The 16,664-nt window shown below is 39.8% G+C and overlaps 1 protein-coding gene across 1 annotated transcript; it reads left to right on the top strand.

Annotated features, from left to right (window-relative positions):
* The first annotated feature begins 207 nt into the window (after positions 1–207).
* LOC105391036 (WD repeat-containing protein 48 homolog) lies at positions 208–15,136 on the top strand. The gene is made up of 4 exons (XM_038111233.2): positions 208–2,055; positions 13,444–13,608; positions 14,203–14,367; positions 14,866–15,136. The coding sequence occupies exons 1-4, from the start codon at positions 541–543 to the stop codon at positions 14,959–14,961; spliced, it is 1,941 nt and encodes a 646-aa protein (XP_037967161.1). The 5' UTR covers positions 208–540; the 3' UTR covers positions 14,962–15,136.
* The last annotated feature ends 1,528 nt before the right edge of the window (positions 15,137–16,664 follow it).

The following is a 16,664-nucleotide window of genomic DNA, read 5'->3' as shown; positions in this document are numbered from 1 at the left end:
GCGTTGATCTAACGCCTACTAAACATGCTGTAGCAAAAATTACCAAGGGTGGAGTGAACGCTGATTACGTTGAAATCAGTTTGCAGAGTGAAAGAAGTTACGGATTGCGTTATATTATAGAAATTTATACAAAATCTTATAACTTTACTATGCAGTGAGGAATCAATTTTATTTTATTTAAAACTTCCACCTTATCGAACCACTACCACTACCTTTACGAACGCGACAATTATAAAATCATATTTTTACGAATGCATCCATAAAATATTTAGTTCGTTTTCTATATCGAGAGCTGTCATCATAACGCTGTCTTTCTATTGGTTCAATTCCTGTCCTGAGAATCAAGCTACTTACAGTTACCAATCAGAGCGCTAGTTTCTGGAGGCGTACATGGAAAACATACTCAATCCACAAACGTCACAAAAATCCATGTCGAACTGTCAAATTTTGCGAAACACACAAATGGACGAAGTTCCAAAAACTTGTTTTGCTTTAGTTTACGACAACTACGTTTAACTTCACGTTCAAAAATGCCGGAAAATGTCCTCAACCATGCGTAAGAAAACTCAGGTGTCGTTCGTGATCCGTGACGAGGAGGAGAGGCGTCACAAGAATGGTGTTAGTTCGTTGCAACTGGATCCTCTCCAGGGCAGATTGTATTCGGCCGGCCGGGATGGGATCATACGTGTGTGGCAGACGGGGGCCGGAGTACAAGACAGGTACATCCAGAGCATGGAACACCACACCGACTGGGTCAACGATATAGTGCTGTGTTGCGGCGGGAAGAATCTAATAAGCGCTTCATCAGACACGACTGTTAAAGTGTGGAACGCGCATAAAGGCTTCTGCATGTCCACACTACGCACTCACAAGGACTACGTGAGGACGCTGGCATACGCGAAAGACAAGGAGCAAGTGGCAAGTGCCGGTTTAGATCGCGCCATATTCTTGTGGGACGTAAACACTTTAACAGCTCTGACGGCCAGCAACAACACAGTTACTACATCTAGTCTCGTCGGTAATAAGGAATCTATATACAGTCTGGCCATGAACCCGCCCGGGACAATATTAGTGAGCGGATCCACAGAAAAAGTTTTAAGAGTTTGGGACCCAAGGAACTGTTCAAGGCTTATGAAGTTAAAAGGACATGCAGATAATGTAAAAGCGCTAGTTGTGAGTCGAGATGGGTCACAGTGTGTGTCAGGAAGCTCAGATGGAACTATCAAACTGTGGTCATTGTCACAACAGAGGTGCGTCTCAACTATTAGAGTACATTCCGAAGCAGTCTGGGCGTTACTAGCCACAGAAAACTTCACACACATAATTTCCGGTGGCAGAGATAAACTGGTCATCATAACAGAACTACGAAACCCTGACAACTTCATGATAGTCTGTGAAGAAACGGCCCCAATCCTCAAGTTATGTTTCACAGCTGACCAGCAAGGAGTCTGGGTGTCCACCTCAGAATCTGACATTCGGAGTTGGAAACTGCCTCCACTAAACTCCTTAAACTCAGAAACGTATAACCAAAACTCTTACAATACTAACAATGTATATCAAACCGCACCAGTCTATAACATTCCAGGTGGACCAGCCATCAAACAATATGTGGTTCTAAATGACAAACGCCATATTTTAACAAAAGACACAGTGAGCAACGTAGCAGTATATGACGTGTTGAAAGCAAGCCGAGTGGAAGAACTCGGAGAAGTTGACTTTGATGAAGAAGTGAAGAAACGGTTCAAAATGGTTTTCGTGCCAAATTGGTTCAATGTTGACTTGAAAACTGGTATGTTGACAATCCATTTAGGGCAAGATGAAACTGACTGCTTGAGTGCATGGGTCAGTGCTAAAGAGGCTGGCTTGACCACAGAGAATGACCAGAAAGTCAACTTTGGCGCGTTACTTCTGCAAGCTTTGCTAGAACATTGGAACCATCCTAACAGAGTGAATGAATCTGGACAGAAAGTTATTGGTAATAACTATTTTAGTGTACCACTGCATACGCCATTGATCTTCAGTGAGGTTGGTGGCAGAACACTATACAGACTACAGGTAAGTTATTTTTCTTATTTCATCATTTATTATTGTAAAGAAATGCCAATATATCTGCTTGTAAACCCTTAAAAATACAAGATTTTTGTGACAGAGAGATAGAAATGATAAATAAACTGTATTAAAGATAAAAATGGGTTTTATACTATAAGGTTAGTCATTTAAATCAGAGCATTGATAATGATAAGATAACCTTGCATATCATGTTTGTAAAAGAGGATTACAGCATAGCATAAAAAAATAATCCTATTATTATTAAGAATTTGAACAGTCATTTACAATATACAGGGGGTACATTTAGGCCCTGTTTCACAATGTCTGGTTAGTGGCTACCTGTGAGATAAAATACCTATAGTGCCACAAACTTATCTGTTCCGGTGACAGCTCAAATAAATCTCTAATATTTCTTAATTCTATAAGATTTTCAGTTTGCTCGTATGGTTATTTCGCTCTTGCGGTGTTAATAAACCCATCTAATGTTTTAAAATATACAATTCATTAGTAAGTAATAGATACATTTTACCTGAAAATAAAATGTTTATTAAACATACTTACCTTATGCAAAGCCTAAATATATGAGAGTAGCGTTTGTTTCCGTCTCCGTACCAATTTACGTTCATTTCGGCCCAGTATCATGACATCCGTCGTCGGTCTCAAATAATACTGTCAACTTCCGTATGGTTTTTTAGCATTTCCGGTTACCGCCACCACCGAAGGCAGTTGAGTTTTGAGGCTCAATATTTTAATCATTAGGCTCTGATTTTTGACCAGGCAGGTTATAAAAATGTTAGGCTTTGCATAAGGTAAGTATGTTTAATAAACATTTTATTTTCAGGTAAAATGTATCTATTAAACAGTACGTTACCGTTATGCAAAGCCTAAATATATGAGAGACGTGTTTATTATCGCCTGGTGGTGGCGGACAGCATTATGAGACATAATCAGGAAAACACATAGGTCAGGCAATCTGACTATATTGTAAGGGAAAATAGAAAATATAGTGTATTTTGTAATCAAAACTATTTATTATGATATTAGTATCTTCTTACAAAACATTTATGTATCAGGTATACAAATAATTGTGTAATTAAAAATTATAATAAATTTTAACATAATCAATTTGTTATTTATTAATTGGCGTAAATAATGAAGAGATAGAACTCGTATTGTTAGAAGGCGCACTAATTTCGCGCCTGTAGAATTTCTGGAATGTCTTCGCTGACTTCCAATTACCTCTAGCCAGGATGTCATCCATTTGATAATAATTCTCTATCCAATTTTTGGATGCCACAGCTGACCGAAAGCTGCCAGGTGTAGCATCAATGTTAGCTTCCTCAAGAAGCTTTTTTTAACCAGCCTCCAATGATTGTACGTGATGCTGGTTTCGGAACGCCGACAGTAGTTATAAATAAATTATCAGATTTGGCAAGTTCTCTTCTTGGTTGTGATACCTGGATTAGGTGTTTTATCCAGTGGACGGGACACAATTGTTTATTGTTCTTATTATGCAGTAACCTCCAACCGGATTGACGATAGTCAGAGGTGTCCGTTTTAGATCCAAAAGCTGGCCAAAGTGTAATATGGTCATCAGATATAATGCAGTGTTTAGAGTTTATTTTGAGTAAGGTAAGATCATGTACTCTTCGACTTGAACAAAGCAGTAAAATAGCTGCAGTGTGACGAGCAACTTCGAAAAGCTTTGATGAGTCAATTGCGCTTTTAGTCATGTGTTGTATCAAGACTTCGACATCCCATATGGGTGGTTTTAATGGTTTTCATTTAGCTAATGAAATAGCCTTTAGGATCTGTTTAACTAATAAGTGTGAGCTTAGTTTATCGCGGTCACTAGGGTTACAGAATGTTGCCACGGCAGATTTATGAACCATTATTGTGCTGAGCGCCAGGTTATCCTTTTGAAAAAGATCAGTTAAGTATCTGGCTAGGTCTGACCCGGTAGGTTCTTCAGCATTTACATGATTTTCTGAAGTCCATGATACCCACTTCTTCCATGCAGATTTATAGGTCTTAAGCGTTGACTCGCGCCAGCTTGCTGAAAGCAGAGTCTTTTGTTCAGGTGTCCAGTTGGTTAAGTGTTTGTTCCAGCCCCACATCTCCACACTTCCAGGATCATTTCTGTCACGTTGGGTGGTGGTAGACCGGTTGTTACGTCTACCAGAACTTGTGGTAGGTTCCTGATCGTGAAAGGTGCAGCTGTTGCACGGCTCTTCAGGTCTGGTCGCCAGAACGCTCGCTCCCACCGAGGCGCCACTATTAGGTACAGTCCCCTTGCTTTGTTCAGGTGTGACAGAACTTTCGGTATTAGGTGCGGTGGAGGAAACACCCATGCCAGTGAATAATCCCAAGTTACTCCTAGTGCGTCGTAGCATGCAGCTCCCATGTCCTGTCTGTCGAGAGTGCAATAAGTGGGTACTACGTGAGCGCGATGAGATGCGAATAGATCGATTCGTGGCTCTCCCCATTTCTTGAAAATTATGCGAGTTATTTGAGGTAACAGATGCCATTCTGGTCGCAGTTTTAGTCGAGAAAGGTGATCTGCATGGCAATTGTATATACCTGGTATGTGATAAATGCTCATGTGTATTTTGTGTTGGTCCAAAATGAGAAAGATCTTCATTGCCAATTCTGTGAGTTTGTATGATTTTGTCCCTCCTTCGTTGCGAAGATAAGAGACAACAGTTTTGTTGTCGGACTGGACTAGGACACTTTTGCACGCCAGGAGCTGAGCGTGGCCTCGCAGGACGTTGAATATCGCAATCATTTCCTTTTGATTGGAATGTAAATTTTGTTGTGAATTGGTCCACGTTCCAAGGATGCTCTGATCGTCTAGCTTGGCTCCCCATCCCACGTCACTGGCACCTGTTGTCAAGTAGTGATTTGGTATTGGCTCGTGCAACTGGGAGTAGTTTGTGCAGTTCTTGTGCCACCAGTTCAATTCTCTCATCGCCTTCACCGTTAGTGATACAGATTTCGTCGGTTCGGACCTCAGAAGAGAGTTTAGTTGACGTTGCAGGAAACGATAGTGGAGTCTGCCTCTTGGGACTGTGAAGCTTGCAAAATTCATGACGCCAATAATCCGTTGCAGCTCTTTTAGTGTGACTTTGCTGGATTTGAGCATGGCTGATGTTTGAGAGAGTACTTTCGATCAGTGGCGGCTGCACCTTAAGTGCGCCCGTGCAACGCACTACCATTAAAAAACCTTCTAAATATGTACCTTCCTTCTTCCTATACCATACTAGACTAGGTAGGTGCTAGGTACATCTAAAGAAAACTTCACAAAAATACCAATATAACAACCGTAATACCTACCCTAAACAGAAATTACATAAATCATTCGAACGTTACGAGTTAAATTAAACCAAGCTGGCCTATTTTGATTTCTACTGCGAAAGACTTAGATCTTATTTTTGCTTGAACAAAAACTACCTCGTGCGCTCGGATTGTCGCACGGAGCGAGCTCATACATGTAGTATGAAACAGGATGGAAATCGCCCGGCGCGTGAGACGGAAGATGCTCAGTACAAACTGTATGCAGTTCTAGGATAAATTCGTGCGCCGCACGCGACCGGAAATTGCCGAAATCATACGAATGACGCCACGGGAGGCGCGGGCGGCGGCCTTGACCGGTCGGTGGCGTGACCTACGAACGATGCACTTGTCATGTCATTGTCGCAGTTTCACCTTTCGCGCGCGAATACGTATTTAATTTGTTACTCTAATTACTTATTAACTAAGAAAGTAGTAAATATTTCGTGAGTGTGTATATGTGTGTGTGAGTGAAAATGAGTGCAAAATACAATATGGACTTCATAAAAAGCAATAGGACATTTCAAAATAGACTGGACATTAAATCTGCTGGGCCGCCTCGGCCTTTTCTCATCTTAAAATAGGAGTGCAAAACAAAAAATAAAACTTATACCTGAATTTTCAAAAGTGAAATGTACAATAAAAAAAAATGGTTATGTGTACAGTCGTTTGCAATAGAAACCAACAATCATGTAAACAAATATGGCGGACTGACATTGACAGCGTATTGTTTATGCCCATAGTGATGTCATAGTGTTCTAATTAGATTAAATATATAAGCCATAGACTATAAAATAAAACTGATTATATATAAAAAAAAGTGTTTATTAAAACAAATTTAAATCTTCGTCTTCGTCATCATCACTATCAGAAGTGTCGCCGGTGACCGTAATTATAAATGGAACCACTATGTCATCGCTTGCCATGTCTAAAATGCCGTCGAGCTTTTTCATTTCTTCCTCTTCCTTTTTTCGTTTTGGTTAATTATATTAAGCTCTTGAATTTTTTTTAAATTGTTTTCAAATAATATTAAATTAAAATAATTTATTAAATTAAAAATAAAAGATAACTTCAGATTACGAACAACACTAACTTTTCAATGACTTATAGAGTTCGATGAGTAAAAAACTAAGATGACAGCTTGTCAAATACTTCGAAATTTTTACGTTGCAAATGTTTTAACAAATTTAACTTATAAATACAAGTTAAATCGTGTTGAAGATAATGTGAAAACAATGGTGTGTTCGTTGAAATCAGACTATGTTCATAAATTGATCGAAAATGTATGTGATTACGGAGTAATCGTGACAATTTGGTTTGTTTACATGATTGCTGGTTTCCATTGCAAACCACTATATGTGAGAGACTAAATGCTTTATTTTGCTTTCCGTGTGTTGTTTTCGTTTCGGCGGAGAAGCAATTTCGCGTCAATAAAGGAATGCAGAATGGATTTAAAATATAAATAAGGTAAAATATACTTATATTTTTTTTACTTCGCGCTTTTAAAAAATGGCTAGCTAACGGAGAGGTAGAAATGAGAAGCCAGGGTTCAGCTTGACACAAATTTATTTAAAGGTCAACGTGGGTTAGGCCTACACTACACGATCAGTCAGTTTTCAGTTGGCACGGATAGGGACTCCCCTGAGTCGAAGAGTATCTGCGTGGAATCCCGATAACGCGACCGGCGTGGAAGTCCTCTTCTCCAGTGCCCAGGTAGGTAGGCAGGCAGGTCACGTGGCCGTAGCGTGCGCGTGGCGTGTAGCTCGGCTGCGCGGCGTGGTCAGCAACACGAAGGTAGGGGGTTGCCGAACCAGCACGTAGAGGGCGAGCCGTAGAAGTAGGTAGTTCCGTGCAGTAGGTAAACCGTACCGTGGACGTAAGCGTGGACCTTGGAGTAGTAGCGTGGACCTTGGACCCGTGGACGTAAGCGTGGACCTTGGAGTAGTAGCGTGGACCTTGGACCCTGGAAAAGATGGAAATCCAACGCATCAGTACACCGTTATCGTCTAGGTTCCACATACCGTCATCAAAACCTACAGAAGAGCACCTAATCTAACTTGATTGAGGCGGCAGTGAAAACCAGAACGGAATACCTAACATAAATTAAAGATAATATAGAAATTATTAAGAAAGGCCGAAAGCGGTAGACTAGCTGCAGCATAATTTGGAATAAAACTACGTTAATGCATTTAGGCAAGCTAGCGTAATTAAAATAAAAGAAATATAAAAGCTGATGATGATGGAATGTCTAAAATAGTCTAAATGATAATGCGTAATTGCATGTCCGCCATCTTGGCTGCTATAAGTGCGCAGTTAGTTAAGCTAGCTAACGCGTAAGCAAGCGAATAAAACAAGAAAGGAAGCTACGTTAAACAAATTAAAATTAACACTTTTAAAATACAGTAGTACACGTTTAAAACACAAATAGGTTCCTAAAATGAGCTAAGCAAGTCTGATCACACTTACCCGATATTGGGGAAGACACGCACAAGGCACCACTGGTAAAGTCTAGGTCATTCGACACTTTAGAGCGGGCTAGGCACCTAGAGGACTGCCGTGAGGTAGGGTCACGCGCAGTCGATGCCGTAGCCCGTGGACGAATGATCGAGAGCCAGTGGTCACCGAGTGGGGCTGCCGCGAGAGGTGGGGACAAGAACAAAAGACCGCTTCGCTGGCTAGGGATGGGAACGCGTCGATAATTTGAAGAATTATCGACGCGAAGATTAAGTTATCGATAAAGTCGATACTTTAAAAGGGAATTTACAAATAAATTATGAAGTCAATTATTATGATGTAAGTTATTTATTTGGAAGAAATAAATAACGTTACATTACCCCCCTTTCTGCCCAAGGATTTTGACCTCCTAAAAGTCAAAATCCGCAGCTTAACTAATACTTCTTCATAACTAAAAGAAACTACATACACATTCATACTTCTCTTGCAAAAATCTTTCATACTTTCAATCATAATAAGCCTTATCATAGATTTAGAGAATAATAAGGCCACCTTTCATTCAAAGAGGCAGCAAATATAATAATTTGCTAACTCAAGCAGAATCATTATTCATGAAGAAAATATTCTAAAGTGAGGGTACAATTATAAAAGAAAGTTAACGATTTTTAGTCAATAAATTTAAAAACAAGGAATTTAAGGTAGATGTCAATGGGTTTAAATGAAAGTAAAAATTGATCATATCCGAAAATCTAAAACTATGGCGAAAAGCCTCGTTTTTTACACTACTGTGTGATCAGATCTACTTAACTCATTGATTCCGTTCCGTTACAAAATCAATTAAAGTAGACAGTTTTTTCTCAAGTACACAGTAAATAACACAAGCAAACATAAAAGATGCAGCTGAAAACAAAATGCAACTATTGTACTGTGTTGAATATGAATAAAATTTAAAGAAACAATCAAATAAATATTTTAAACAGAAAATATTATCGATATCGATAGTTTTAAATTTATCTCAGAACTAGATTACAAACACAGTACCACAGTTACGAGGTGTAGCGGGAATAAAATAAATTGACAAAAAGAAGTCTTTACAAGTTGCACGCACACAAAACAAGCTACGTTACCAACCAAGAAATGACTGACCGTTAGCCCCACGTTGGGCGCCAGTGTCGCGCTTTTAAAAAATGGCTAGCTAACGGAGAGGTAGAAATGAGAAGCCAGGGTTCAGCTTGACACAAATTTATTTAAAGGTCAACGTGGGTTAGGCCTACACTACACGATCAGTCAGTTTTCAGTTGGCACGGATAGGGACTCCCCTGAGTCGAAGAGTATCTGCGTGGAATCCCGATAACGCGACCGGCGTGGAAGTCCTCTTCTCCAGTGCCCAGGTAGGTAGGCAGGCAGGTCACGTGGCCGTAGCGTGCGCGTGGCGTGTAGCTCGGCTGCGCGGCGTGGTCAGCAACACGAAGGTAGGGGGTTGCCGAACCAGCACGTAGAGGGCGAGCCGTAGAAGTAGGTAGTTCCGTGCAGTAGGTAAACCGTACCGTGGACGTAAGCGTGGACCTTGGAGTAGTAGCGTGGACCTTGGACCCGTGGACGTAAGCGTGGACCTTGGAGTAGTAGCGTGGACCTTGGACCCTGGAAAAGATGGAAATCCAACGCATCAGTACACCGTTATCGTCTAGGTTCCACATACCGTCATCAAAACCTACAGAAGAGCACCTAATCTAACTTGATTGAGGCGGCAGTGAAAACCAGAACGGAATACCTAACATAAATTAAAGATAATATAGAAATTATTAAGAAAGGCCGAAAGCGGTAGACTAGCTGCAGCATAATTTGGAATAAAACTACGTTAATGCATTTAGGCAAGCTAGCGTAATTAAAATAAAAGAAATATAAAAGCTGATGATGATGGAATGTCTAAAATAGTCTAAATGATAATGCGTAATTGCATGTCCGCCATCTTGGCTGCTATAAGTGCGCAGTTAGTTAAGCTAGCTAACGCGTAAGCAAGCGAATAAAACAAGAAAGGAAGCTACGTTAAACAAATTAAAATTAACACTTTTAAAATACAGTAGTACACGTTTAAAACACAAATAGGTTCCTAAAATGAGCTAAGCAAGTCTGATCACACTTACCCGATATTGGGGAAGACACGCACAAGGCACCACTGGTAAAGTCTAGGTCATTCGACACTTTAGAGCGGGCTAGGCACCTAGAGGACTGCCGTGAGGTAGGGTCACGCGCAGTCGATGCCGTAGCCCGTGGACGAATGATCGAGAGCCAGTGGTCACCGAGTGGGGCTGCCGCGAGAGGTGGGGACAAGAACAAAAGACCGCTTCGCTGGCTAGGGATGGGAACGCGTCGATAATTTGAAGAATTATCGACGCGAAGATTAAGTTATCGATAAAGTCGATACTTTAAAAGGGAATTTACAAATAAATTATGAAGTCAATTATTATGATGTAAGTTATTTATTTGGAAGAAATAAATAACGTTACACTAATTGTAATAGGTAATCTATTTTTCTTCCAAAATTTACTAAACCCATAAAGTGCACCACCGGGTATCTGAGGCACCAGCCGCCACTGCTTTCGATGTTATTCGCTCTGGTAGATACTTCCTGTTTTTCCAGGGATCCCATACTACGCCGAGAAATTCGAGGCATCGCTGTGGTGTTGATATCGACTTCTCTGTGTTTATTGTCCAGCCCAGGTATGTTAGTGTTTCTATTACTATATTTATCTGGTGTTTTAGCGTGGCTGGGTTTTGGTGAACCAATAGGAAGTCGTCCAAATATATTAATATACGTATTCCTTGGTCTCTCAGTATTTGGGCCACCCAGTTGGTCAATGTGGCGAAAGTTTTTGGTGCAGAACTCAGCCCGAAGGGTAAGCAAGTCATTTGTAGCAACTGGCTTTTGTAAATGAGGCGAAGAAAGCGTCTGTGACTCACCGAAAAATTTAGATGAAAATATGCCTGGTGGATATCGATTTTGGCCATCCAGTCCTGACATTGCAGGAAGTCTGGAACTCGTTGGATGTTCACCAATCTGAATTTTCCCACTTCGACAAATTTGTTTAGTGCCTTGAGGTTGAAGATTGGTCGCCACGTGCCGTCTGGTTTTGGACGGAGAAACATAGTGGAAATGAAGCTTGGAGAAAGTGATGCTTTTTCGAGTATTTTCTGCTTCAGCATTTTGTTTATGATATGATCCATCTCTTCTGTGTGTGCGGTTTCCTGAGAATTGATGTTTGGTAAGAACAGGATTTGCCTTTTCTTGAACGGTATTCGATAACCGGTGATCATTTTTAGTATATGGGGTGGGGCCCCCAGGTTGACCCAGTGGTCGTAGAACCGACTGAGTTTCCCTGCACTGAAGTTGCTGGTCGAGTCAATATTTGCGCCGGGTTTGTCCTCTCCTGTCCCGGTGGGACGAGGGAGAGCGCCGGTCTGCCGTGTTCCGGTATGAAACTTCTCGTGTTGGTGGTCTTCTCTTGGTGCCTCTACCACGAAAATTCGAATTCACATTATTTTTAGGGCCAGATCGGAGATCTTTGTAGCCAGACTTACCCGTATTTTTATTTTGTATTTGTACTGGGGTTTTTTGATCGTTCTGCGGTGCAGGGTAGCGATCTTTTTCATTGCACCAGAATACTTTTTTGACGCCACCAGATTTTTCTAGAACAGCGCTGAATTTATCTGCATCAAAGAGATGGCTGCAAGAAGGCGGTATTTTCCTTAAAGCGCTTTTGTGGTAAGGGTCTTTTACAGCTGCCAGAATAGCTTCTCTTCTATGTTGCACTAATTCAGATCTGTGACCACATACCAACTGTAATGCATCAGCAGTTGTTTTGCAATAATTTCCATCTGAAAAGATACCTGAAATCTTCGCATGCAAGTCTTTGTACTCTAAGGGTTGGTTTTGGTGAGCATAATTCAAAAGTTCCTGCATATCCTTCTGTAGCGCGTCGCGCTGTTTCAGTAAGGCAAATGTTATGGATGCGAAAGCCTTTTCCATATTAGCTGTATTTTTTGAAACATTTAATCGTCGCACTTCATCATTTGCTTCAAGATTTACAAAACCAGGCGATTGACTGTACAGTTTTTGAATGTCAGCGTAGCGGACATTAACCCACTCAGGATTATCAAATCTTTGTAAATCTTTCAAAAGTTGCAGCATTTCGGGTGATGTTGGTGGAACAGATGGTTCTTTAGTTTTAGTGCTCATTGTAAAATTTAATTCTGCAGGTTCGTTACAACGTTCTGATAGAGATTCGTTTTCGAACAACTCGCCACTAACGTCTAAATCAATATGATCTCGAGATCCAGTGGTATTCGTGCATGCCATTTGATTTTTCAGAAAGCTAACCTCCTTAATCAATTTGTTCAATAACTTACGGCTGCGTTTCTTGCTTCGTTTGCGTTTCTTACTACGCTTGCGATTATCACTGGATGACGAGCTTGACTCCGAGGATGAGCTCGACGTCGAATCCGAGCTGGAAGACTCTCTCCTTCTCTTCCTCCTTGTATCCTTGTCTGGTTCCTGACATTCCACTATGCTCGCTGTACTTGTAGATGGGCCGGGATTATCCATAACTCCTGAAATTGATATCTAACGGCAGTTGATTACCGTTAGAAAATATTTAAAATATTTGCTTCGATATAAACAAATAATAACTTACGAACGGTAACACCGTTTATCCATTAAACATTATTAATACTTATACCTGTCGTTTTTTCTGTTTTCTATTCTAGAAAAGCTTTAAATGTTATTTGTACTATGCGATTAACATAGGGCGATGATTTGAAAAGAAATAGGTAGTATTTTTGACTAATAAACGAAGTATACTTACAGTTTTTGACGCGGTAAGTTTTTTCGAAAAGTGATTATTTTAATCACTTTTCGAAAAAACTTACTTTTACCCTCAGGTATAAAACTGAAAACGATAGGTATATTAACTTCTTGGTACTATTGAGACAGTGCTCGTGAATAGGCTGCAGCCACAACCGTCTCGGTTGAAATCCAAACGCCTAATGATTAAAATATTGAGCCTCAAAACTCAACTGCCTTCGGTGGTGGCGGTAACCGGAAATGCTAAAAAACCATACGGAAGTTGACAGTATTATTTGAGACCGACGACGGATGTCATGATACTGGGCCGAAATGAACGTAAATTGGTACGGAAACGGAAACAAACGCTACTCTCATATATTTAGGCTTTGCATAACGGTAACGTACTGTTTAATGAGATATGGATCAATTTAGTTCGCTGTCACCGGAACAGATAAGTTTGTGGCACTATACATGCTGTCACTCTCTGTTATTATTTTTTTGACAGTGACAGCAGGTATTTTATCTCACAGGTAGCCTTTATCCAGACATTGTGAAACAGGCCCTTAATAGGGTCTGAAACCATTTAAAAATACATGATTATTTATATTCTGTTTTTTCAAACATCATCATTATAAAATACATGATTACCTACTTACATCTGTTCCAACAATCAACATCATTGTCAGTAAAAATCCCACTTCTTTATTTCTGAAAGATTCAATGAGATTTATCATTGTACAAAAAACAATATTCTTTCCTCATTCCAGGTAGGAGACGCAGGCGGAGAGACGGAGGGCAACCTGCTCAGCGAGACGGTCCCCTCGTGGGTCGTGGACGTGGCCATAGAGATGGTGGCGCCCTCTCTCAACAAGCTGCCGTTCTACCTGCTGTCACATGCCAGTTGCCAGAGCAAGCAGGATAGGCAGAAGAAGGTAAATTTACCAACAGACAGACAAAAATAGACTATAGGTCTATTTTTTAACAAACAACTACTGAGTATGTCTTTCACATGTTTCGGTAGCCGGTAGGTAGTGGCTGGATGAGGACGACCGAGGACCGAGTGTTGTGGCGCTCCTTGGGAGAGGCCTATATCCAGCAGTGGATGATTATTGCCTGATGATGATGAATAAATTGCTTGGATTACGTAGACCAATGTAAACTGTGAATTTTGTACCCATCGGCTAGTATGTAATGGGTCAGTAACATGAGTTTGTTATTATTCTGAGTCACCATTACGAATTAATAGTTGTGCTGCCAACTTCAGATTTAAATTTCTACCATATCACAAAAATATTTTTTTATAAAACATACGAGTCTGCTCTCACCTGTAACTACATATTCTATCATCACTGCCGTATGTACCCCTTCCGCCCATACAAACTGTTTTAATTCGCAAAATTTATTGAAATAAATATTTTGATACCAAATTCATACATGTAAAAACCATAGTGCCATACCAAACCAAAGCTAGCGAAGTAAGTAAATATTTTTTTTTAACTTATATTTTTTTTTACTTATACCCACAGGACCGCCTTGTAGCGAACGACTTCATCCAGTGCCGCAAAGTCGCCGAACACGTGGTGGAGAAGATCCTGGGCGCCGGCGACATGGCGGCCCCCGGCGGCAACAAGAGCAACGGGGATACTGCCATCGCACAGGACGAGAAGGTGCAGCTGCTGTGTATGGACCAGGTAAATCATTGTGTTATTTATAATTTAATATTAGCAGATAGCATTGAGTGGCTGGCGACCAAATAGCAAGCGCTCCGAATGTCCTATCTAAATATGGCTCCAAAGGGTTGAAAGCGTGCTACAAGCCGCTGGTCTTGGCTAGAGCGAGCCGAAGATAGTTGGAAGTGGCAGACGTTAGTGGCGACCCTCTGCACCTAGCCTGTAGATTTAGGCCGCGTTCACGACGGGTAGAGAGGGCGGGGCGGAGTGTTATGGAGTACAGAATACGCGGCCTTGTGTAATCTTAATTGAGATTGGCTTAATGATCGACTGATGGTAAGACATCCTACGCTATGTTACTTGAGAATCCCGTTAAATTACAGCGTGTATACCGCTAGGTGGCGACTCTCCCGTGACTGCTTTAACAGTGTCTAAACTTGCAATCCGCATATTCATGGTCTCAACTAGAGTAAACCCTAACATATTTCTTACTTAAAACATTGATTTTCTCCTTTACAGGTGCTTGACCCTAATATGGACCTACGCACAGTTCGTCACTTCATCTGGAAGTCGAACGTCGAGTTCACACTACACTACCGGGTGATGAAACAGTGAAGTTATTAATGTGAATTATAGAAAAATATTTATTGGGAAGGAAATGATAGCCAGTATTCTTACTTGTTTGTGCAACATTTTTGTAGAAAACTTTTCCACTTGTGTATCGTTTCAGCCTTGAGTGTGTAAGAAGTCAAGTTAAGAATTTCTGAGAACACTGTGTTACATTTGAGGCTGATAGGAATGAAAGAAATCCATTGTAATAATTAGATTTTTACTAAAGCAAAAATTATATCACTATGATGGAAATTGTGATTGTTGGTATTGAAAGTTTCTATAAAAAGAAATGCGTTTTATTTCGATGTATGACGTTGTTTTTAGTTTGATGAAAACAGAAACTGTGTTAAACAGAAATAATATAATTACCTAAGAGCGCGATTGTAACTATTGTGATGGTAATACCTACATACTTAAAACATAATCAAGTTATTATTATGTAGAACATGGGTAGACACGTAAAGCTAAAACAAAAATACGTACAGCGATATTTTTGAAACATGCATGTAAAATTTATTCTATTCTGTAAAATAATCATCGTCACGTATTAATTCAGTTGCAGTAAAGTTTTTACTAAATTATGTATATGTAAACTTATGGTGGATGCGCTGAGGTAAAAAAAACTAGTCTGTTTAAGAGACAAAAAAAGTAAGTAATTTTCGTAATCTTGCCTGTTCCTACAATTAAATTACTCGAGTACTTTTCTATGCCATGTTTTGTAAACGAATTTGTACCTACCATGTTATAAATGTCACAACTTAATTATTGAATTTAATAAGGTATAACATTTGTCATAGGACATTTGTGTCTAATTCATATTTATGGGCATTGGGGGAATGCGGTATGATGTTCATACGTTTGGAACCTACGTATGGCTATAATACCTTTCTAAATTTGAACAAAAAATATTGTATTTAGTGTTACTTCAACTTTACCCATAACTACGTCAACTTAACTGTACTAAAGACCATGTTTGTAGCAAAATGTATATAAATTATCTGTGCTCTGTTAGACTTGTTGGCAGTGTACATCGAACTTACAATAGGTCACCGGCGACATTAGGCTAGTGACATGACGCTCAACGTCACGTTTATAAAAGTAGATTTTTGTATCCGCAAAGACTTAAATGCCAATTAAAGAGTTTTATCTTTCTTGTATTGTGTGGGGTAATGTTTTCGACGGCTACAAATTTACTAAAGTCATAATTACAATATGTCCCTACTTACGTGTTAGTTGTCTACTGTGGATATAGCTGTCTAAATTAAATATTGCAGAAGCTGTTTTGACAATGTATAAACAAATAATGTATATTACCTTGAAGACCTTTAGTAGGTATCCGTTATTACAAATTAATGATTTTCAAATTGGTATCCCTATATACCTAAACCCGTAGCTGTGTTGAGTTATATTATTATTATAGTCAATGAATAAAGTCTAAATCCCAATGCCGAAGGAATTACCTCGGGCTGTAAACTTATTAGCGTATAATATACGTATTATATTACTACAAATTCATTTCGCTTGTGTTGTATAGCGCAATTTGATAATGGTGAATATTATTATGAATGAATAAATGCGTCTTGTTACTTTAGGTTGCAATTTCATTTAACTTCTCCTTGCCTGAATGTGATTTTTAATAGTCAGACTTTTTGTATCCGCTCGAACAAAATCTAAAAGTACCTAAATGACGTGAATTTTATAACGAA

This window comes from Plutella xylostella, chromosome 28 (assembly GCF_932276165.1).
Source record: "Plutella xylostella chromosome 28, ilPluXylo3.1, whole genome shotgun sequence".
Lineage (NCBI taxonomy): Eukaryota > Metazoa > Arthropoda > Insecta > Lepidoptera > Plutellidae > Plutella > Plutella xylostella.
Note: the sequence above shows the minus strand (reverse complement) of the source record. Positions and strands in the feature narration are given on the sequence as shown.